The sequence below is a fragment of the Vanacampus margaritifer genome, chromosome 12 (genome assembly GCF_051991255.1).
Source record: "Vanacampus margaritifer isolate UIUO_Vmar chromosome 12, RoL_Vmar_1.0, whole genome shotgun sequence".
In the NCBI taxonomy this organism is placed as follows: domain Eukaryota; kingdom Metazoa; phylum Chordata; class Actinopteri; order Syngnathiformes; family Syngnathidae; genus Vanacampus; species Vanacampus margaritifer.
Window position 1 is genome coordinate 22,876,424 of NC_135443.1, and position 24,343 is coordinate 22,900,766.

Sequence of the window (24,343 nt, forward strand, 5' to 3'; positions counted from 1 at the left end):
GATCTATTTCTCTCCCAACACAACACAAGTTCCGTCGTATTTTCACTTATTTATTTAAACACAAACAGACAGCACGGTGTGTTGATGTGTAAACGCCACAGAGAGGAAATAAATATTCGTGTGTGTGTGTGTGTGTGTGTGTGTGTGCGTGTGTGTGCGTGTGTGTGTGTGTGTGTGTCCCCTCTGCGGGGAGTTGCTTGTTGTGGTCCCTTTCGAACCGCTGGACCGGGCCGACCCCATCGACCGCCGGCATCCTGTGGCCAATCGGTAAGACTAACACTACCGGTTTTGTTCACGTTTTATTATATATTTTTTAACACGTAGCTGGCTAGCTAGTTTAACCCATAAAGGCTTTCTTTCCTCGGGGGCTCATTTTAGCCACAGTAGTTCCTCTTCTCCGCGGTGCGTTCATGACACCTCCGTTTTTCGGAGTCGTCACTTGTTCGGGGAGCGCATAGCCTACGTGCTGCGTTTGCAGTCTTTGCACCTTTGCTTTTGTAAAGTCCCGTTAGCTACGACGGGTAGATGGGAGTGTTCCCCGCGGTGGGGTTAATAATTAACGTGGGTGCGTGTGTTTGCGATGTTAAAAAAAACAAAAGCGGGGAAATATCTCCGCAATAATGTGGTCGTAAAATCCCAAGCAGCGTTGAAGGTGAGGAGGAGAAGGCGGAAAAACCTGGTAGAGGTTATAAATCGCAGCCAGGACTTGTGACGTGGGTTTACGCGGGGGGAGGCAAGGGATAAAAACGGTTTGTGGGACTACATTGCATTTGGCGGCTGGCCAGTGAGATAAGTGCGAATGTGTCCTTGTTTTTTTGCTCCTTGTTTAATGACTTGGGCAGGGATTTCCTATTCTCTGGAGCTCCGCTGGTGTTTGGAAGCTCACTGCATGAATGGACAGTCAGCACTCAGCCCAGGAAACTTTTCTGCACCACGGAATGACACTTTGGAATTAACTGGCAATTGTTACAGGTTTTATTAGTCTTAACATCTTATCACCTGACTGATTTAATCATGGCCCTTTATGCGGAAGGTAAGGAACGTTTGTACTTTAACTAGAATTATTTTGTGGATTAAAAAACAAAACAAATTTCTCTATGTCCCAATGAGATGAGCCTCAATTGAGACTTTTTTTTTTATTTTTTAATTAAATTAGCCAACATATTTACTATGTGAATTAAGCAAATTAAGGCACTGAAACATGAACCGCCAATGTAGGCATCTGTTCTCAAACCTGCGGACCGGGGGCCATCTGCTGCCTGCAGGATGATATTTTGCAGTCCTCTACTTGCAATCAGTTTTGTGTCAATGTGGCCCCAATGTTTTTGTTTTGTTTTGCTGTGTTGTTGTCCTGGGCCTTTTTTCCCCCCAAACACTTATGACTACCATAACTCAGGCTCATGACAACGTTTTGCAAAATGCAATTCTGAAGTCCAAGGTGGATGGAGAAGATGTCATGTCTTTATGTATTTTTCAAAACCTGCCAGGAAGAGAAAAGTTAGCGATGAGAACAGCCGATTTCAAGAAAAACAGGAGATGGAATGTTTTTTTTGTTTTGTTTTTTTTAGCAGAGAGGCACATTACTCAACTAGATATGCTGAGGACTATGCAAGTACCATGTAGATAAGAAAGAGGACTAGGTCGCAAGCAAATTTGTATGGGTTTTCTTGCCTTGTAAAGTCAAACAAATACTAAATAATTAAGTATTGTAAAACAGTCAAATTCTCTGCCTGTAAAATATCAAGTATTTATTTGTCTGTAGTTTTCATGCAAACCCAAAAAGAAACCAATTGCCGCAATTCCAAAAGAAATTCAGAAGCTACCGTTTCACGCAAACAGACTGTAAAGTTACCACCTCATAGCTGTAGCAATTTATATATTTATTAAGCTATATTATTGCCTCTTTCGTGTAGAAATCCCACAAAGCTGCCACATCACAATTTGAGTAAAATCTTTAATTTTTTTTCTCCTAGGCCTTCACACAGAACCCAGTGGGAAAAAAAAAACACATTGCTACAATTCCCCAAAAGAATGCACAACTAGTAACCTCTTTCTCACACAGATCTTGCAAAATTGCAGCACAGGTAAAAGACCAAATGATGCTGTGAAGTGGTTAAAATGTAAAATTTCCTTGAAGCTTTTATTTTTTGATTCCAAACTCAAAGGATATCGATTGTGCCTTGAATGAAGACCAACTGCAAAGTGTCTCACTTCTCTCTAATACGCCAGAAGCGGATGTCATGACATCTTACTTGTCACTTTCACCCTCCTAACATTTGTTTTCTGTTAGCACTTTTTGTCAGAATTTGCTTCTGAGGCCGAAAAAAAGGACACTGCTTAAAATAATATTTATAAAAGTCAGCTATGTGAACAACTATCTCCATCTACCAGGGGACAAATTGGTCCCTAAACTGTTTTGTCGCAAATCAGAGAAAGTAGAGCCAGCATTTATTATCCTGTGCCTTTCACACAGAACCCAACAGTGTGATATTATCGTGTCTGTTGCTTTCCACATCTTCAGAGTCATGTTCAACTTGACGCTTGGCATTGTGCTCAGTGATGCAAGTAAGGCTTCCAGGCAGCTGCTGTACCCTGGAAATGGGTCACAAAGTCCCAAGTGTAGAGTTCCTGTGCTGCCAAAGGAGATTTGGTTCGGGATATTGCAGAGACAATGTCACGGCACCCCACAATCATATCATTTGGTGACGTGAGCATCGAGAGCCCCAAAGTGGGACGTATAAAATACTCATTGGACATTTGCTTTCAACACAAAAGGGCGGGAACAGTGAGAAACGTTGCAGTCCTTTTCCCAGCATTGCGGAATACCGTCCCATCGGAGTCTTGTGTGAATTGTGAAGTGCATATTCTTGTTGGATGGCTTTCACCACAACACGATGGGAGACATGAGAAATTAAACACCCTATTCCAGGAATTACATAATATTGTCCCGCGTCTGGTACTACCTTTGTAGGTGGAAAATTGCTGTCTTTTAACGGTTTAAGTTGCATAACATTACTTCCTGTCATGTCTCTTCATGTTAGTGTTAATATTGTACAGTGTCTGTTCAGCTTTAATGCTGACAATGTTCCTTCCGAGTGTTCTCACATGCATGAAATGATTCATTAATCGTGATTAATCTCATGAGTCATTCTTCCCCAAATGTATATGATGTTCTTCCACAACGTGATCAGAACACAAGGATGTTTCTGCCAAAAGCGTCAGTAACATCTTGTTTCCAGATGTAACTGTTTTGTTGTTGGATCACATCAGTGTCTCTTGCAATTTGCTGACATCAACCATGATGATGGTTTGAAGTTTTGTCTGACTTGTGAGGCATGAGAAAATCTTTAGACTTTTGAGGCACATTTTTACAGGAAATGTAAAATCCAAATATTTTGAGGCAATGTTTGGATTTTACATTTTTACAGGAAATGTAAAATCCAAATATTTTTGAGGCAATGTTGTTTGGATTTTTTGAATTTGAAGTTGGAATTCACTCGACTGATCAGGCAGCTTTATTTTATTTGTTTTAACCCAACCATTCCCCATTAGGTGAAAAACACACAAAAATACAGATTAAATTACACACACACACACACACAATACCTATAAATTACCTTAATTTAACTGTACTCAACCAATTCTTCTATATTTAAATGCATGCTTTAACCTGAATCACATTTTTATTGCTAGATTAAATTACAGACACATTTACACAAACCGTGATCTATACTAAACACTCAAACAGTAAATGAATTATATACATATAAAATGAAAAATCGCATTACATTTCAATTAAATTAATCCTGTGACTAACATTTCATAACCAAACATTTTAGGATTGAAAACCAGTGAATGGGCTCAATAATGCCATTGCCAATGCTTTTAAACATACAATCCCACCACATTGCGGTTTTTTTTTTTAACTCTTTGACTGCCAAAAACGTTAAATAACGTTTAGTAAAATCCTACGGAGGAGCGCCAAAGACGTTAACCAAGTTTTTTTTTTTTGGGGGGGGGGAAACGGGTGGAGGAAAGCCTTGGCCAGCTGTGCTGAAAGTATCAAGCAGATCTAGTTAGTATAATGACTATTTTTGGCCCCTAGATGGCAGCGATGACTCTTTGGACAAGATCAGGTAGGCGTCAGTAGTAGAAGACGTGAGGCGGAGCTAGAGTGTTGAGGGGACAATGGCTGAGAAAGCGAAAATGGCGACCGGTGGCAAGCAGCTCACGCTTGATCGTTTTTTTCAAAGAAGAGAAGCATCAACCAGTGCTAAAGAGCACATTGATGACGACGATGATGGTGACTCAGAGATTGACGCCGAAGTTGGAAGCATTGACGCGGCGGCTATGACCACGTCATAAAGCCTCACCGGCTAGCGATGCTGACGGCGGAAAACGCGGAGCACAACCGCGCACTACTGCACAGGCGGAGTTCAATCGGACGACGAAGAGTGCCCCAAGTCCAATGCATATTCATCGGAGGAGTGGGTACAGTCTGATCACGGAGAAGACACTGGTTATGGACTACGATGCCACCATGAATGGAGCGGGACCTTTCTGTGGACCTTGAAAGATCAGTCAAAATGCTTAAAATGGCTGGCACCCACGGCATCCCTTTTCTGAAAACGTCTGGCAGTCAAAGAGTTAAAGATAAACAATAACTGGTCAGATAAACAACTTGCTGAATCAAATGTATCTAAACGCAGTCTTACCGGCTGCCTCTCCGGCGTTTTAGAGTAGTTTGTCCGTGAGCATGAGAGTTCAGACCAGAAGGCGAGTGCCCTTTTTCTGCTGCTGCCTGATTTGAAATTAGTTCCATCTGTGACAGGTGTCACCTTTAAAAGGTCAGGCAGTGCGCTTGTCCTTCCAGGTCACTGTAGTTCTCCGGACATTTTTTGTAGTTCTTTTAACGGCTTGACACCTCCCACTCAATATTCCCATGAAAACACTGGGAAGATCGCCACTCTAAAGTCAAACTTCTATTGTTAGACAGATTGGTCACCGACTTTGCTGTCCATCTGGTCCTTTGCAAGTAGTAAGACGACAAGCTGCCTAACATCCCTGTGAAGAATGGTGAGCTGGATCTTCTGTCTCTTTGCATCAATTTTATTCCCTTTACACAATAACTTGGGAAAACCCTGACATCGACGTGCCTCACGACTCCTTTAATGTCTGGGTTTGTGCTTATGAATGCCAAGTCTCAGTGCAATTTGGTCACTTAGCCAGACAACATCACCAATGGTAACATTTCTCTTTGAGTGTGCCACTTGCTCCTGATAAATAAGTTGGGACCTGCAAATTGGCTCTAGCTCCTCCAGAACTTGTTAACTTCATCCTGCATTCCCTGACCCTCTTTTAGGGATAGGTCTTGAAGTTGAAGGTCCTGCGCTCCCAACTCTGGTATGCTCAGCCAAGCAAAAGGCTATTAGGTGTTACATATTGGATGCAGTCCTCCCGGCTCTGCATCAATTGGTTGCTCATTTGCTAGGTTGGCGGCCATGTATAGAGTTGTTGTTGAAAGGAGAGCAATGATGACGACATGTCAAATCGGTAAAATTACCAAAGGAACAATACTGAGCTCTCCAGAAGAAAAAAAAAAGGAAACCTTCAGTGGATAAGGTAGTAGTGACCTCTGCATGAATAGCTCTGCTGACCATGCAGCTGAAAACAGCCCCCCAGACCTTAAGTGTCACTCTTTTCTTGACATGATCTTTTACATGATAAAGGCCCAAAGAGGTAAACTGTTGTATACTGGAAGGGTGCATCTGGGGTTGTTCTTTCAGGAGGGAGGTCGCTCATTATTTGTTGACATCTCTCAGCTCTTACAGTCATCAACGACTCATTGTGCAATTCACGATCCATGCCTTCCTTCTAAGTTTGAGGAGGGTTCCTGCTACTCAATCGTGACCCTGACTGTGTGATTCATGAGCTAGCGGCACACATATCCATGAATCATAGAGCAAGATGGGAACTCCAATCTTCTTCTCTTCAAAATTCTGGACCCGGCCACCACACATCACCTTCTGAGTCTTTGGATCTTTGAAGACCACCAGTCGGTCCATGGTGGTACTTAGAAAAGACTTTCCTATTTGTGCAGCAAGAAAAACGTCTCAAGGAATCTTCATGCTCTGTTATGGACACTGCCTCCCACTTTGGGTTGTTCAGAGTTCTCTTTTTTCCAAGGAACTGCTTTGCGGCTTTCCAGATCAATGCCACGATCTTGACCAGTTTGGATAGACGGCTACCTCCTGATGTCGAAAATACTGTTTATAGCACATGTTGCTGGAGGTCTCTGTGAGTCTACATGTTTTGAATCTTGTTTTTCCTAAATTCTTTTAAATGTGGCCACAAATGCTTCTTCTTCTTCTGCAGTCTGTTGATGCTGTCCCTGGCAAATTTTGCTATTTCTTTTGCTGATTTCACTAGCCAAGCAAAAGAAATCCACCACCACTCTTGGGCTCTCGTGCTGCCTTGAATCTCGCCAATTCTATTAGCAAAGAATGTTTGATATACATAGCTGGCACACTGCACTGCTCCAAGGACTGTTTGGCTATCCAATAGGTGATACCATTGCTCAAATTGGATCTTACTGTGAAGTTCAAAGTACTTCTTTACCCGTGAGGCAAATACTACTCTACACATCTCTACTTTAACAGCATTTCCCTTGTGGTCAAATGGTGCGAGTTTGGCCTTGGATTCGACCAGCCTGATGATGGGGCCTTGATCAGAATCCCACCTCAGGTACAAAACTGCTCCATATGCTTGTTCACTGCCATCGGATAAGGTAACTGCCCAGGGTTTACTTGTGTTGCATGGTGGGGTCCGTGCTCTTGAGAATTTAACTTTGCTAAATTGAGCATATTCTTAAAAGAGCTGAATTGCATCTCCTCTGAGACAATCTGACAGAGCCATATCCCATGTGTCTTTGACTTGGCAGTTCTCACTCTATGCCCCCTGGAATGCTCTGCGGACCAAAATTCAGACATCTGGTTGAGAAGCTCTCTCCGTGTTAGTGGGTTCGGAGCGTGGACTCTGGTTTGCTCTTCCCGAAGAAGAGGCCAAGTCACATGTGCCTCCACCTCTTGGAGAAGTTGATGCCAACCATTACATGGAGTTTATACTCTTCCACAATGTGGCCCAGGCCAAGTGCCTTGTGATCCTCATCACACATTTGGTTTGGTAATATCATGACCTTATCCTCAGTCCTCTTCAGCTTGTTGTTTCCTCCCACTTTGCCCAGACAGGACACATGACTTGAGTTCAAAACCACCAGCTTGCAGAATTCGTTGCATGTTTATTGAAATGTTTTTTAGTTGATGAAGCTCGTTGTAAGACGTAAGAATATCATCAACATAGTTGTCATTGTGAAGTAAGCTTTCCTCTTCTGTGAGATGGGTAAAAGCAGGGAGGTTAGCATTTTCTTGCATTGCCAGCTGCGCAATGCAACCGGCTGGCTTGTCTCCAATGTTCACTTTGGTTATGGCATAATCTCTGAGCTCCTCCTCTTCTGAGTCTCTCCAGAGAAATGTGTGAAGGTGCACTTCTTGGTCCTCCAGCCAGACTGAGTTGTACTTTTTTTTTTTTTAAGTCGCCAAGGGCAGCAAAGACTCCCTCCCGAAATCTGAGAAGGACAGCCCTCATCTGGGTGAGGACATCCAGGCCATTCATGAGCAAATCGTTCAAACTTACTCCACCACACTTCTGACTGCTATTCCACACCAGTCTGACTGGGGCTGTAACAGAATTGGGGTTTGGGGCAATGAGGTGACTAACATACCAGACTGGTCCAATCCATCTGGCAATCTCCTCTTTAGATGGTCTTCTCGCAGCCTTTCGTTCAATCATATCATGCACTTGTGCTTTATAAGCGCCTTTTTAGTCTGATTCCTTTGAGAGCCACTTCTCTGTTCGAAGAAATGTGGATTCCACAGCACTTCGGTTTGGCAGAGATGCTGGGTCGTCCAGCCAAGGATATCTTGCATGAAAGTGGGGTTCTTTGCTGTGGTCATCTTCCTTGACATAAGTTAGGCCTTTTTTTTTCAACTTTAAGCTCTCTTTCCTCAGCAAGAGTCATCTCCTTGACACCCGACATCCACCACATTTCGGCTCACATGCAGTCACAATACTGTTCCACCGCCACCAGTCCAAGTCTCGATCAGTTATCCATGTACTAGACTCCTTCTGTTCATTTGGAGGAAGTTGTCTTTGGTTTTTGTAATGGACCACCTCATTTTACAGCAGCTGCTCTCATTGATCTTGCAAAGTGCTTTTTGGACATGCAAGCTTGCACAGTAAGCTTCTCAAAAAGTTCAGGGTGCAAACCTGCCACAGTTTTCCCCAAGCGGACCATCCCAAAGTAAGAGATCTCCAACAGCACTGATCTTCTGAGGTGCCAGCTTACCTTCCCTATGGCTTATTAGCAGGTTTATTTCTTTGGGCCTTTCAAGTTCAGTCTGAGGGACATGGGGAAAGAAATTCTGCAGCTGCTCCGGAAACACATTAACATCTTCAATCTTGGCCAGCCCGTAACAGACCATTTGGTGTGACCCGAGCGTGCCTCTTGAAGTGTTAATTCGGATTCTTAGGGGGTATCGCCTCGTCTCAACGTAGACCTTCATTCCTCCAACTCCATGCACAACAACAGTGATTTCTTCACTTCTGAGATTTTGTTTGTTTGCAGCTTTATGGGTAATGTAGTTGGTGTCGGAGGCCAAGTCAATCAGTGTTCCAACTTTCTGTCCAGCATTTGCAGTTATGTTGAGAAGCATCATGATGACTGGAAGCTCCTTAATTCCACTCCCCAGAAAAAGGCTTGGCTGATTGTTCGCAGTATTTAAGGTTCTCGATGCAATGTCTGAAAACGCTTCTCGGCATTGACTTTCCACTTCTGGCGAAAGTTTGCCCAAGAATTCCTCCTGATATTCTGTGAACCTTTTCCTTGCATTGTTCATCTTCTGGACTCACTGTTCTTTTTTTGAGCATCCACTACTTTTCTTCACTTCCCCATTAGGGGCACAGGTAGTAATGGGGCTCTGGGATATGCCCCCCACTGCAGTCTTGATTTTTACATAGATAGCTGGTTTTGCAGTAGAAGTGGTCATCATGAACTTCAAGACACTTCAGACATGCTCCAAGCTTCTTCACGGCAGCCTCTCTCTCATCCGGTTTCAGTGTCCAGAACTGCTTACAGAAGTAAAACTTGCTCTTGTGCTTTCTGTCGCCACAGACCAGACATCCTGGATAGTATTTGCATGCCTTGTCTTGTTCTGGCATATCTTAGCTTAGTTTTAACTATTCTACTTGGATCTTCATCTCTCAGCTGCTCATAAATGCTCTCGTTCTTTGAGAAATGATAGGAGGCTATCAAACAGATTCTTTGATGTAATAGTATTCCTTCCATCAGTATAGACCAGTCATTCCTTCTTGAGGTTCTCTGGAAGTTTACTCTCGATTGACTTAAATCAGTGGATTTTTTTATTATTATACCAGAGTCTCCAAGATCAGCCAAATCCTGGAGTGCTTTCTCCACTGATTGAATTAGTGCCACTATTTTGTGTGGCTGATATCCTGACCGCTGGAATTTTTTGCAAATCCTCCACTATTTCAATGGCAATTGATGTTTGGTTCCCAAATCTGTTTTATAAGACACTGAAGATGTCATCTGCTGTAAACTGTAGGTTCTTTATTTTGTCATCGAGACCGTCCAGTAATTGAAACTTCTTGACCTCCTTTGACCCAGTGGGTTCACCTTGTCTTTGCAGTGCCTCCCAATCCTTTTCCACCTGTGGAAATGCCTCAATAGTTCCTCATAACATTGTTGGCCAAGCAAGAAAGTATTTTTGCAACAGTTCTCTCCACCTTCAGTTGCTCAAGTGACTTAACTTCCTGGTCAGCAGTGTTGGGAACATTACTTTAAAAAAGTAATTAGTTATAGTTACTTATTACTTGCTTAAAAAAAGAAACCGAGTTAGTAATTGAGTTATTTCATAATAAAAGTAACTATTTTCATTACTACAAATATAAAATAAATGTTTTATATCAAACAATTTGGATTTTTCTTTTTTTAAATATATTATATTTCTATACAAGGAATTCAAATTAAGTCCAGGCTATACAGGGTGTTTTAATTTATTTATGTCACAAATGCCTCACCATACAATAATAATTCATTAAATTTGGAGTGGTGATTTATGTTCTCCCACAGCAATCAGAATAATGATACAAATAAAATAAATACTGGATAGATGGATATTTATGACACAAATGTCATCTATAGGTAATTTGTAGACAGGCCTAGCCAGTCCCTCCAGGATTTCCCAGGCATTTTTTTATGATCAGTGCGTGCTAAAATAATCAATAATAGATAAAAGAAATTGCCAATGCTATTAAAATATACAGTGGTTAATGCCATATGGCCAAAATCATAGCCATAACGACTATTATATTTACTCAAAATCATCAGCTTACACTTTATCTCTCTGAAAAAACATTTTCAAATATGAGAGTATGGTGATATCTTCAGTTTATAATTCTACACGTATAAAGACTTGTTTAATGATTGATTTACGTCAGAAAACTGCCCGACTCCAATTTTAATGCACCACACACACACTGGGTGAGATCACATTCACGGTGTAGGGGTAGAGTTCGCCAGTCGGCGAGCTGACAAACTCAGTAACAGGGTTAGCTTTCACTAAGAACGCTGGGGTGACGACCGGGGCCTTTCCCCGCTGGGCCTGTGGTTCGGGGGTGCCGCCAGTCCCCCCCATCTTCCCTTCTGCCCCCAGTGTTCCGTCCCTCCACGCGGCAGGAGGTGGGGTGGCCCCTCTCCGGCACCGATGCCTGGGTCCCCGGGGTTTGGTGGGGGGGGGGGTGTCTGGGGGGCTGGGTTGTGGTGGATGGGGGGCTGTGGGCCGGTGGGGTGTCTGGCGGGGCTGCCGCGCCCCATTCTGCTGTGTTGGGGGCGCGGGCCGTGTTTGGGTGTGGGGCGCTCCTGGCTCTGCTCTGCAACCGGTGGCCCCTGCGGGGCCTGGGGGTTGTCCCTTGGCGCTGCCGTGGCCTGGGGCGCCCTGAGGTGTTGTGCTTGCTCTGTCCTGGCCGGGGTAGACTGCTCCCCTCTTTGGTGGAGGTTTTCATGCATGCCAGATCCACCACAACAGCATCTATCGAAATTCAAACACAATCTGGTTGTTGAATCGGTGGAGGCTGACGTCTGTGGATCTCACTCTGCTTCATCTATGCTTCCAAATCCGGCAAATCTCGACTGTTATTTTTTTATTAATGTCACTCTTGTCAAAGTTGTCAAACCAGTTCCAGACGAGGACGTGGGCTCTTTGCTAAAATATGCTTAAGATCCAGAAGGAAAAAGGTCAGGCATGTCGTGACACGCTTCCTGCGGCACCTCCAAAATAAAAGTCACTCTACATTTTAGCTGTCAAGACACTTTTTTGACAAGGTCCGACAACAACAGTGCCTCTAACTGCGCAAATGACATTTTCAGAGCTAGTCACCGCACAATGTCTTGTAAGCTTACTTCGAGCCCTGAATCTAATAAATAAATTGTAACGCAACACATTTCTCATACAATAACGGCGTTTGAAATATAGGGAGAATAATTTGATTATTCGGTTTATGAAAAAAAAAAAACAGAGTTACCTAACGCAGTTAGTTTAAACGCCATTAGTCCCAACACCGCTGGTCAGCCATTGTAAATCCTAGAGTTGGTTGAGGGCGTTATGAATGATGCTTGAAGGATGATGAATAATGCCTGGTTCCTCTTGCACCGGCTAGGACACAAGTCGGTTTTTCACTGTCAAGTTGTTTTGTTTTCCTCATGCAATATCCCCACTAGAAAGGGATAAACTATCTACTCAGACTTTAGAAGTTGGAATTCACTCGAATGACTAGGCAGCGTTCCTCCCCCTTTCTTTTATTTGTTACACAATGTTAATTTAATTGTAGTCAACCAATTTCTTTATATTTAAAAAGCATGCTTTAACCTGAATCACATTTTTATTGCTAGATTCAATTACAGACACATTTACACAAACAGTGAATGAATTATTTAAATATAAAATGAAAAATCACACACTTATATAAAATAAATCATGTGACTAACATTTCACAACCAAACAGTTTTAAGATTGAAAACCAATGAATGGGCTCAATAACAATGCCACTCCCTCTTTTAAACATACAACCCCACCACATTGCATTTTATCAAAGATAAACAACAGCTAGTCAGACAAACAACTTGCTGAATCAAATGTCTCTAAAACGCAGTCTTACCGGCTGCCTCTCCAGTGTTTTAGAGTAGTTTGTTTGTGAGCATGAGAGTTCAGACCTGAAGCCAAGCGCCCTTTTTGTGCTGCTACCTTCTGCTGCTTAATTTCAAATTCGTTCCACCTGTGACAGGTGTCGCCTTAAAAGGTCAGGCAGTGCGCTTGTCCTTCCAGGTCACTGTAGTTCCGGCCATTTTTGTAGTTCTTTCAACAGCCCTTTGTCAACTGTCAGTTTGGCTTGACAGTAGTAGTTGGCATTCACATTAACAGTGTCAAACAATTCTCACTTTTTAAATCATTCAATGTCTTTTACCTCTGTTCGATGTTATTGTTTCACTGGGACATGTTTGGCTTGTTCAATCCCCGTCAAATATGATCAGTTAAATCTCACCGTAACTTTTAAAACTCTCCTGTCCATGTGCAGGTCTGAGGAAAGGCGTGCTCAACGGAGGGATGTCTCATTTCCAGGAAATGATGCGGCAGCAGCTGGAGAGCTCCATTCACAGCGAGATGGAGAAGCTGCTGGACACCACTTCGGGCGCTGAGAGAGAGGTAACATCTCCGCCTCGCACGCACCCCCACCTTTTCACTCTCGCCCAGCATCTGGTTGCGATTTGTAGGGCGGAGGGGTCGCTGGGAAAACGCACATGAGTGACACATACTGTGTAGCGGTGCCAATGAGGGTTCCGCCTGCTTACTAACACGTATTTTAAGCATGTGTGTTGAGGGCAGGGCTACACAAGGGACGGCATGTGCAAGGTCTTCAAGAGTTATATAGTCACTTCCGGAGTGATGCAAAACCGAACTGGGCGTTTTTCATACACTCTTTGATACTGACTCACATTTATTGCTACGTGAATTGGCAGTAATGTTATTCATTGTGAAAAAATGATCACAGCAAAATCCCATGATAGCGCGAAAAATCCATGATGAAATATTTACAATTTAAAAATCTGTGATACAGTGAACCGCGATATGGCAAGGGATCACTGTATATAGGCAGGATTTAAAGGGGAAGTCAACCCAAAAAAAGACTACTGACGATAATATGTTCTATGCAGCACCACTCGTCTAAATACAGTATTTTGGTTAATATTGCGTTAGTGGAATATGAATTAAGCAGCAAAATCCAGCAGTTTTTAACAATATCAGAAGGCGGCCATTTTGTCACTTGCTGTCGAGTGAAAATGACATCACAGTTGCTTAGGTCTCAGGTAACAACCAATCATAGCTCAGCTTCAGAAAACAGGTGAGCTGTGATGTCGTTGCCTGAGCCCTGAGCAACTCTGATGTCATCTTCAGTCGACAGCAAGTGGCAAAATGGCCGCCCCTTGAGATTGATAAAAATGGCTGGATTTTGCTGCATAACTCATTCTACAAATGTAATATTAATCAGAATGACATATTTAGACTAGTGAGGTCACATATAACATATTATTGTCGAAAAAAAAATTAACGTTGACTTTCCCTTTAAAAACTGAGGATGTATCACTCTTACTTAAAATGGTTAATAGGAAAGTAGCAAATATCATTTTTTTTAGCAGTGTCATAACAATGCTGATGTTACAAACGTTAACCCGACGTTTGCCAGTTTTAAGGGTTTTTCTTGTCGCAAATTTTGAACATGTTCAAAATTCCTCAGAACATGTTCAAAATTTCTCTGCGACAAAAAAACTTGGTACACGTCTGGCGAACAGGATACAGGCTGAAAATGTTGGAGAATCATACTTTATATTTAAGGTTTATTATTATTTGTTTACGTATTATAGGTAATTATAAAAATTTTGGGTGTGGCGTTGTACTACTCTTGTTTTTCCTATTCATGCACAAAGCCACAGTGGAGTTCCTTCTGTTGTTCTAATTTCCATCAACACGTCTTTCCTCCCCATCAAGGTTGAGTGTGTTAATTTAAATCATGCACAGTTTACTTTCTCACTGGAACAAACAATACACCTGAATATGACTACAATACACCTGCATACTATTCCAATAATAACAAATATAAGTCCTGAGATCAGATCCTCCTTGTTGGGTTCACACAAAGACTTTATGAGCATCATGTACTTATAAACAGTCTGTGCTGAGCCATTTTATCTTCAGTCTGTTATCTGTGGGAAAAGTACAACCAATTGCAATCTTGTGTGTTGTCCAAAGGAATGTATTACCTCCAGCAATTAGTTTTTGTTGTTGTCCAATGACTGCCGTATTTTTATTTAATGTATTTTTTTTTAAATCCAATTGTATCAAGGAATTGCTATTCGACAATTTTAACAGCAATTAACGATTAATATAGTTTATGGATTATTTGATTTGGAGGGGGGGCACTAAAAGTGAGCTTTTCATCTATGTGTAATGTTTGTATGTATGTCTATGTACATGTGGCGAAAACTCCCTATAATTTCCGCAAACAACTTCCAGCCAGACACATAAAGCTTACTACATCAAAATGTGTTTTTCAGGCATGCAAGAAAGACTTTGAGGGCTTCAGGAATCTCTTCCACAGATTCCTGCAGGTTAAGGGGCCATCGGTGGAATGGATCAAGATACAGCGACCGCCCGAGGACTCTGTGAGTTGGCCTCTGTCCCATGCGTGCTTAAAACGGTCACAAAAAGCACAAACCAAGCAGTCATTAAACATTTGATGTCTGGTTCGAACTTTGGAGGATCACAGTCCTTGTTGCTCAACACACACAAACGTTGCGAAAGTTGATTTCCCCACCACATGCAGGCATGACCAGTGAACTTGTCCTAAGAGAGTGATAAGCATTATGATATGTAGGATATTTGTCTGCATTAATGGGGAATTGGAGTATATCCCTCTAGTAGGAAGTTTGTGTGTGTGTGTGTTAGTTATACGTGGCCCTAATACATTGTCATACAATTGGCCTGAAGAAACAAAGCAATATCACTCTAAAGCTAAAAACCTCACAAGCAAATCATTCTTTAAGGACAAATTAGACATTTATCATGTGATACTATTTGTTGTGTTTGTCCAGATCCAACCTTATGACAAGATCATGGCACGAGGCCTTCCGGAGGGTGTCGCCAACAGCCTGAACAAGCTTGTGGTGGTCAAGCTGAACGGGGGTCTCGGCACCAGCATGGGCTGCAAAGGCCCTAAGAGTTTGATCAGCGTCCGCAATGAGAACACCTTCCTGGACCTCACTGTGCAGCAGATAGAGGTAACAACCAACATGGGGAATACTGTCCCACTTTCACTTTGGCTTCAAGAAACTCACCAAGAATGTAAGCATGACTTCAGATTGGTGTAGCAGGAAGTGATGTCATAGTAGCGTCAGCTCTGTCTCACGCTTGGCTTTTTTGGTATGATGACGTATGTTCCACATGTCTGCGCGGCTCAAGAGACACAAGTCATGTTTTTTTTTTTTTTTTTTTGCTCTCCAGTGGAAGCTTAAAGCTCTTTTACATTAAACATTTTAGCCTGTCCCTTATGGAGGCTCGTTCGAGCTTTATTCGCCAGCTGCTGCCACTGTAAACTTTTCTTTTCTTTCTTTCTTTCTCCATTATTAAATAAGGAAGATAATTGTGAGGCAGTGAAGTTATTACAATTAAGAAATAATAATGATAAAAATCGCATATAGGCATTAATTCAGAATAAGGTACTTGGACCTGCAGTCTAAAGTCCAACCTTATTTTAGCAGATATGTCTTGATTATGACCTCAAATTTTTGTGGAAATCAAAACGAGCACAGCAAATTCAGTGCAGTTCGTGGGTACAATAATTTTATCCCACTTCTTTTCACATACAGCATAATGAGGCCCAATTTGATGTCCTAGGGTTAGTTACACTTGACTGTGTGTGTAGACACAGTGAGTGGGTGTGTAAGTGAGGCACACGAAAAGGTGCCTGAGGGGGAGTAGAAGGATCCAACGGTTGTACAGCAAACATTGGACGCTGTGTGCTCACCATTAATTAAATTAAACGCTTGTATGCAGCAGTTTGGGTCAAGTAAGCGAATCGACCTTAAGTTTGTTTAGAACTCCTGCATACAATCTGTTCATATTTGGTCAGCGTATGCGTATATGTGAGTGAGGGAGGTTGTGTTTCGTAAGGGACCTGCGGGACGCCCTACTCCTCTACCCCCATACCCCCCCACCGCCTCATCCATTAGTACACTGCTCTCTTCTGTCCCAATCACTGTGCCCCAGTTCTGCTCAGCTCAGCTCCGATCGCATTACCTCCAATCCTCAAACAACCTGTTTGCAGAGAAAATAGAGACCATACACACACACATACTTGTACTTACAGTATATAATTGTGAGGACATCATAGACATAATGCATTTCCTAGCCCATTCACCTAACCCCAACCATCAAAAATTATTGCCTACCCTCATTCCTTACTCTAACCTCAACCATAACGTAATTCAAACCTAAACTCTAAAACCAAGTCTTGAGTTGTGAGGACCGGCCAAAATGTCCTCACTTCACAAAAATGTCCTCAATCTGTTGGTTAAAGACATATTTTGGTCCTCACAATGTAGTATGTGCAAGTACATACACACGCACGCGCACACACACACTCCATTTTTGGTCAGTGGTCACTCCACTGTGGAAGAAGCCTGTTCTTTTTTTTTTTTTTTTTTTTTTTTCATGCAACAGTACAAGTTTTTACTTTTCATTTTTTAAGTTTTCAAATGCAGTTTTTCAATACATTTGCATTACATTAAGTACATTTTTTTTCTTTTTTCATATATACAAATGCAATGTTAATTTTTAAACTGTGTTTAATGTTCTCCCTCATTTTTGCTGAACTTTTACGCTACTTTATATTGTTGGTCAAGTCTGTGTTACTTTGAGAGCTGGTTCTTGGTGTAAAACGTTACGTTGTCACGTTGCAAAACGTGACAACTTAAGTCTCAAAGTGGTTATAAAGACTTGCCTCGCCTTCTTCGTCATCTTCTCCGTAAGAGCTAGCCAATGTCAACACTGCAGGCATGACACTTTCTAATTGTTTGCATTGTATTATGATTCACATTCAAGTGTGTTTGTTGAAGATCCTGAAGTGAGAACGAGCCTCCTCCCAGAAAATGTACTGTTTATTTTGTGTGTGTTTTTTTTTTGATAACCAACGGCAAATTCTTAGTCTGGTTAATGTATAAAGGTAAGGTAAAGGTAAATTCCACTGATTGTTACACCCAACTAAGTGGGGGGCGAAATTCGTTCTCGGCATTTGACCCATCCCTGGAGCGGTAATGATTGCGCTCGGGAATCACATGGTGATCTAACCCCCCCAATTCCAACCCTTTATACTGAGTGTCAAGCAGGGAGGCAATGGGTCCCATTTTTATAGTCTTTGGTATGACCCGGCCGGGGATTGAACCCACAACCTCCCAGTCTCAGGGCAGACTCTCTACCACAAGGCTAATGAGTTGGTATAACAAACTTTTAAATTTTATTCTAGAATGTCTTGTTAGATATTTTGTATTATTGTCTTACATCTTTGTTATAACAATGATGTATTTTTTGTGTAACATTTTTGTTTAATGAAAGTGTATTTAATATATTTTATTTTCCGATATTTTTATAAAAAAAAAAAAGATTAAAAGCTAATATTTTTGAAGTACGTTTTGGTTATTTTAAGTTTTTTGTTTAGTTTTTTTTAAGATTTGCATATTTTTCATCTATTTTATTTTTAATTTAATATTTTGTACTATTTTATATTTTTGACATAAAACACAAAATGTTGTTCCTTCTTGTCCACATAATAAATTTAAATAACGTTTTTTGTGGTGGCCGCGCAGCACCTGAATAAGACGTACAACACGGACGTGCCTCTGGTGCTAATGAACTCCTTCAACACGGATGAGGACACAAAGAAGATCTTGCAAAAGTACACACATCACCGCGTCAAGATACACACCTTCAAGCAGAGCAGGTAATTGCTGTCATGTCACTGATCCAAATGTGTGCTCGATGTAATATAAAAAAATTATGGTGGAAACATGCACTATAAAGTATGGAGGACACATTCATATTTAATGTCACTATCAGTCAAATGGAAAAAATGTTTTACCATGTGCCTTCAATTATGAATGAAGGCATGACAGCAGAAACTATGTTTCAAGTGATTCAGATCAACATCATATCATCAATAAATCTTGCAGGCCAAAAATAGAGAGTTTGGAGATAATGAATTTGGAAGTGATTCGGACATGATCATCAAAGACCATCTCAAAGCATCGGGCCGGAATTACTCATGCCTTTTAAATTCCCTCACTATTTGATGTTCACCGGACAGGACCCAGATCCGTTGATCACTCTTTGATTACATCACTTGGTTAAATCCTCTTTTGAAGTTCTCTGAGAGGTTTCTGTTGTGTTCTCCTTAGGTATCCTCGCATCAACAAAGAGTCGCTGCTGCCCGTGTCCACCAGCTTGAGTACGATGGGCCAGAATGCGGAGGGCTGGTACCCGCCAGGCCACGGCAACATCTACGCCAGCTTCTACAACTCGGGCCTGCTGGAGCAGCTGATTGCCGAGGGCAAGGAGTACATATTTGTGTCCAACATTGACAACCTGGGCGCCACTGTGGACCTGCACATCCTCAACCACCTGGTGGGACGACATAATGGCAAGCGATGCGAATTCGTCATGGAGGTGACGGACAAGACGCGTGCTGACGTCAAGGTGGGCGCTTTCAGAGTCGCGGGAAAAAGAAAAAAAATTCTAACGTCTGGTGTGACTTGCAGGGCGGCACACTCATTGAGTATGAGGGCAAACTGCGCTTGCTGGAGATCGCTCAGGTCCCCAAAGCTCATGTGGACGAGTTCAAGTCGGTGACCAAGTTTAAGATCTTCAACACCAACAACCTTTGGATCTCACTGGCTGCCATCAAAAGACTGCAGAGGCAGAAAGCCATGGACATGGAAGTCATCGTCAACACCAAGGTTAGACATAACAACACACTCATTGTAGGGAATCTACACTATTCATTGTTTAAACCCTAACTATTCCCAACCACTGTGCCATTAGAGATCATTGTGAGTGCGCTGGGAAATGATGAACTTCACGTAATTGTGGTCTGACAATGATTTGTTTAAATAAAATAAAATAAAAATTAAAAACATGATAAAATGGGTAATGGAGTGTTTTTTCTTTTTTAAATACAAGTAGCTTCCATCGTTAGCGTTCATCGTTAGCTACCAATTTTAGTTCTAATGTTAGTTTACAACGTTAGCTTCAAGAATTAACGTTAGCTTCTAAGAATGTTGGCTTAAAATGTTGCCACTAACATTAGCTTTCAAATTTAGCCTAGACACTAGCTTCCATTGTAAGCCTTCAGTGTTAATACAGCTTCCAAGACTAGCTTTAACTTAATATTAGCTTCCGTTGTTGTCTTTCAATTTTGGTTTCAGTTAGCTTCCAATGGTATCTTCAACATTAGCTTTATCCATCCATTTTCTTAACCGCTTGTCCTCACAAGGCTCGCGGGGGCGCTGGAGCCTATCCCAGCTGACTTCAGGCAGTAGGAGGGGTACACCCTGAACTGGTTTCCAGCCAATCGCAAGGCACACAGACAGACAACCATCCACACTCACAATCACACCTATGGAGAAGTTGCAGTGTTCAATTTACCTGCCATGCATGCCTTTGGAATGTGGGAGGAAACCGGAGTACCCAGAGAAAACCCACACAAGCACAGGGAGAACATGCAAACTCCACCCAGGAAGGCCGAAGCCGGACTCGATCTCAGGTCCTCTGCACTGGGAGGCAGACGTGCTAACCAGTCAACCACCGTGCCGCCGTTAGCTTTCAACCTTAGTTTTAATTTTCACTTTCAATGTCAGCCTTTGCAGCTGGCTTGGTTGAAGACTGTTAGATTCCAATGTTAGCTGTCAATAATCTTTCAATCTTCTTAATATATTAAGTAGGCAGCTTTCAATATGGTTAGATTTTACGTTAGCTTTCAAAATTTGTTCAAAGTTGCCTTCTAAATTTGGCTTCCAGACAGTGTTACCTCTCTAACAATGCTGCCTAGGAAGACCAATGTTTACTCCGACATTAGCTTCCGGCATTGGCTTCAAACATTAGCTTCCAAAATTTGCTGTTAGTGTGGGCTTTCAATGTTTTTCTGAAGTTAGTTTCCAATATTAACTTTAATGTTGCAGTCAGATGTTAACTTCAAGATTAGCATCTGAAATTGGCTTACAACAATACTTTAACATCAGAACAACGTAGACCAACGTTAGCTTTGAACGTTAACTCCTGATTTTAGCACCCAAAATGAGCTGCCATTGTTTAGCACCCTGCTACCATCATTTTAGTGTGTTACACAAAGAACGGAAAAATACATATTTCATATAAAATTCTACAGAAAAATTGTTCAGTAGTTAAGTTCTCCAAGGGTTGCCGCCGCTAAAGCTCTCCCGTGTGGCCCTTGTACAGACGCTGGACGGGGGTCAGAACGTGATCCAGCTGGAGACGGCGGTGGGCGCAGCCATCAAGTGCTTCGACAACGCCATGGGCATCAACGTGCCCCGCAGCCGCTTCCTGCCCGTTAAGACCACCTCGGACCTCCTACTGGTCATGTCCAATCTGTACAGCCTGGATGCCGGCTCGCTTACCATGAGCCCCCGCAGGGAGTTCCCCACCACGCCACACGTCAAGCTGGGGAGCTCCTTCACCAAGGTGCCATGCTACAAAAATTGCGGAGCTGGGGTTAGGGATTAAAAGTAGGGTTTAGTTAGTTAGTTAGGTCCTCAAAGTGTCCTTTTTCAAGGTGTTTCCCACATTCAGGTCCAGGAGTACCTGACTCGCTTCGAGAGCATCCCTGACATGCTGGAGCTGGACCACCTGACCGTGTCCGGAGACGTCACTTTTGGCAAGAACGTCTCACTCAAGGTAAGGTGCCACACGAGCGCCACTTTGGCAACAGTCAAACTATGGAGCCACAACACTGACAACAAGATCTGGTATTGGACAAAAAATTGTCATTGTCGAAAAAGCTGCATTGACATTAAAACAATTATTGGCATTGTAGGCATTGTAAAAGGTTGTATTTAAAAAAAATAAAATACAGACATAAAAAAACACTATTTTCTTTAAGCATATTTTTTTTGTATTATGACTTTTTTTTTTTTTTTTTACACTCTCTCTTTTTCCCCCCCAAGTATCACAGGTTTTCAGTTTCAACTTATTGGCAGCGTTTTAACGTGGGGGTTCGGGTTGGGGCCAGGGCTTTGAGCATGTGAACGCCTTCCAGCTTCTCGAGAGAGGAGAGCGCGCCCTGTGTTGGCTAAAGGCAATACTCATGGATACAAGTTCACCAGGAACTCCTAAACCGCCAGTAAGCCACAAGGTTATATGTGGTTATATATTATGTTATTTGCCACAAGGTTATATGTGGTTATATATGTTACTTGTGGCGTTAAAACCACCATGTTTGAAATTACTTTATGCATTATGTCATGCTAATTTAGCTAGTGTGCTAACTGGTTTACTACAGAAACATTAACACTGACGCCACAAGATTATATGTAGAAAAAACACAGATTTACAGGTGGTTTAGGAGTTCCTGGTGAACTTGTATCCATGAGTATTGCCTTTAGCCAACAGAGGGCTCTCCCTCTCCTGAAAAGCTGGAAGGCGTCCTCACGCTTAAAGCCCCGGCCCCAACCCCAACCCTGCCCCCCACTTAAAACACTGCCAATAAGTTGAACCTAGAAAAAAGAGAAGTGAAACTGAAAACCAGAGTTGAAACTGAAAACCTGTGACACTTGAAAAAAAGACTGCATGTTGGCATTGAAAAATACATAATACAAAAAAATATGCTTTAAAAAGGTGTGCTTTTTTTAATGTCTGCATTTTATTTTTCATTACAACCTTTTCCAATGCCAATACTTGTTTCAATGTCAGTGCAGCTTTTTTCCCAATACCAAATCTTATTGGCAGTGTTGTGGCTCTATATCAAACTTGCTTGACAGGAAAGAGACATCTAACTTGTTGTAACTGTGAGCTTTCACACAGCAAGCACAGATGATACCTGACAGCAGTCAGAAAACTAAAGAGGTTAAGGTTTCGAGCCTTAAGGTTTGAAAGTAGGGTTTCGGGCCTAGGTTAGTATTTAAATCTATGATTTGAATCCCTAACTTGACTTTGAAGCCTCATTAGGGTTTGAAAGTAGTCTTTCAAACTTTCTTAGAGTTCCAAATTAGGTTTTCAAAGTAGTGTTGGGGTTTCAAACTAGGATCAGGATTTTAATGTAGGATTTCAAGCCTAATTTATGGCTTTAAAGGAGCGTATCAAAGTAGGGTTGGGGTTTGAAAATTGGGCTTCAAAGTAGGGTTTCAAGCCTAGGTTAGTGTTTTAAATTTTACTTCCAAAGTAGGGTTAGGGTTTCAAAGTAGGTATTCAAATTAGTGTGAGGGTTTCAAAATAAGGTTTGGGTTTCAATGTGGTGTGGGTTTCAATGTAGTGTTTCAAGCAGTTTAATACAGTTTACTAAGTCTACTTCAAAGTAGGGCTTCAACTTTCAAGCCTAGGTTATGGTTTCAAAAGTAGGATTTCAAGGATAATAGTTTAAAAAAAGAAAGGTGTTTAAAGCCAGTGGGTGTTTTGTTTCCTTGTGGTGTTTTGCGGCAGGGCACGGTGATCATCATCGCCAACCACGGGGATCGCATCGACATTCCGGCAGGCTCCATGTTGGAGAACAAGATCGTATCGGGTAACCTGCGCATCATGGACCACTGAGACCACGCCCACCCTGGTCAGGTGACCATGCTGCCCTGGTGATCTGACCCGCCATCTGGCTTCATCCCAACCATGTGACCTGTTTGTTTGTTTTAAACAAGACGCTGCCCCCTGCTGGCCAACAAACAACACTTACAACTTTGAATATGAATACAACAAACTGTACTATGTTTCTATAGTAGCATATTATACTGTATTCATTTACTGGGACTGAAGTAATCTGACTGAAATTAAGTTAAAGGCCTTACGTACTGTTCGTATCTGTCATTATATCACAAAATTGTGTATTATTTCATTCTAGGTCTTTTCTTTGTGCTGTCAATCATCGGAGATGCCAAACATGCACGCCCGCACAAATGTTGAAGTGCGACTAAGGTCTGAATAAAGTGCAATATTATACACTGAGCTCTGGCTATGTGGCTATGAAGACTTCCTTATGCATCCATCCATTTTGATTTCATATAATATAGTGGGGTATGGTTTAAAATAAGAATTAATGTATTTAAACCATAATTTAGGTTTCAGATTAAGATTTCAAACAATGTAACCGCAAGGGGGCACAAGCCAGTTATGAAGGAGGAGTTTGTTAGCAACATCCTGGAGGTAAAAAGAGTGTCAGATGGAGTGATGAGCCTGAAGCTAGGAATCGACGGTGTGATGATCAATGTTGTTGGTGGGTATGCACTACAGGTAGGATGTGAACTGGAGGAGAAGGAAAACTTTTGGTTGGACCTTGATGAAATGATGCAGAGCATCCCTAGAAGTGAGAGAGTTGTCATTAGTGTAGACTTCAATGGGCACGTTGGTGCAGGAAACGGAGGTGATGAGGAGGTGACAGGCAAGTTTGGTATCCAGGAGAGGAACGCAGAAGGACAGATGGTAATTGACTTTGCAAAAAAGAATGGAAATTGCTGCCGTGAATGCTTTCTTTCAGGAGCGGAAGGAACTTGGGGTGACCTACAAGAGTGGAGGTAGTAGTAGTAGTAGTAGAGAGTACACAGGTAGACTACATCTTGTGTAGACGGTGTAATCTGAAGGAGATCAGCGACTGCAAAGAGATATAGTGAGTATATTGGCAGAAGGATGCTGAGATTCCAAATGCCAGACAAAAGGTCTAGAGGAAGACCAAAGAGGAGGTTTATGGATGTAGTTAAAGAGGACATTAAGGTAATTGGTGTGAGAGCAGAGGATGCAGAGTACATTGTTAGATGGAGGCAACTGATTCGCTGTGGCGACCCCTGAAGGGAAAAGCCGAAAGGAAGAAGATTAAGATTTCAAACCAGGGTTGAGTCGTCTATATAGTGTATCACCCAATTACGGTTTGGGCAAGGAATTTCAATTACAGT

The 24,343-nt window shown here is 42.0% G+C and overlaps 1 protein-coding gene and 1 long non-coding RNA gene across 5 annotated transcripts; one reads left to right on the forward strand and one right to left on the reverse strand.

Annotated features, from left to right (window-relative positions):
* Positions 1–60: 60 nt before the first annotated feature.
* ugp2b (UDP-glucose pyrophosphorylase 2b) lies at positions 61–23,402 on the forward strand. 4 transcript variants are annotated; one of them, XM_077582679.1, is made up of 10 exons: positions 61–267; positions 12,709–12,836; positions 14,744–14,851; positions 15,281–15,466; positions 18,050–18,183; positions 18,638–18,935; positions 18,998–19,195; positions 20,694–20,966; positions 21,045–21,149; positions 22,890–23,402. In XM_077582679.1, exons 2-10 carry the CDS (start codon positions 12,738–12,740, stop codon positions 22,995–22,997), a joined length of 1,509 nt encoding a protein of 502 aa, XP_077438805.1. In that variant the 5' UTR covers positions 61–267; positions 12,709–12,737; the 3' UTR covers positions 22,998–23,402. The 4 variants fall into 4 exon arrangements, with proteins under 4 accessions (XP_077438805.1, XP_077438806.1, XP_077438803.1 ...); XM_077582680.1 differs by lacking the exon at positions 61–267 and adding an exon at positions 477–652; XM_077582677.1 differs by lacking the exon at positions 61–267 and adding an exon at positions 690–1,033.
* LOC144061831 (uncharacterized) lies at positions 770–12,200 on the reverse strand. The gene is made up of 2 exons (XR_013296284.1): positions 11,659–12,200; positions 770–1,480 (listed from the first exon to the last, which is right to left on the reverse strand). It is a non-coding gene; the product is annotated as an uncharacterized LOC144061831 (long non-coding RNA).
* Positions 23,403–24,343: the final 941 nt, after the last annotated feature.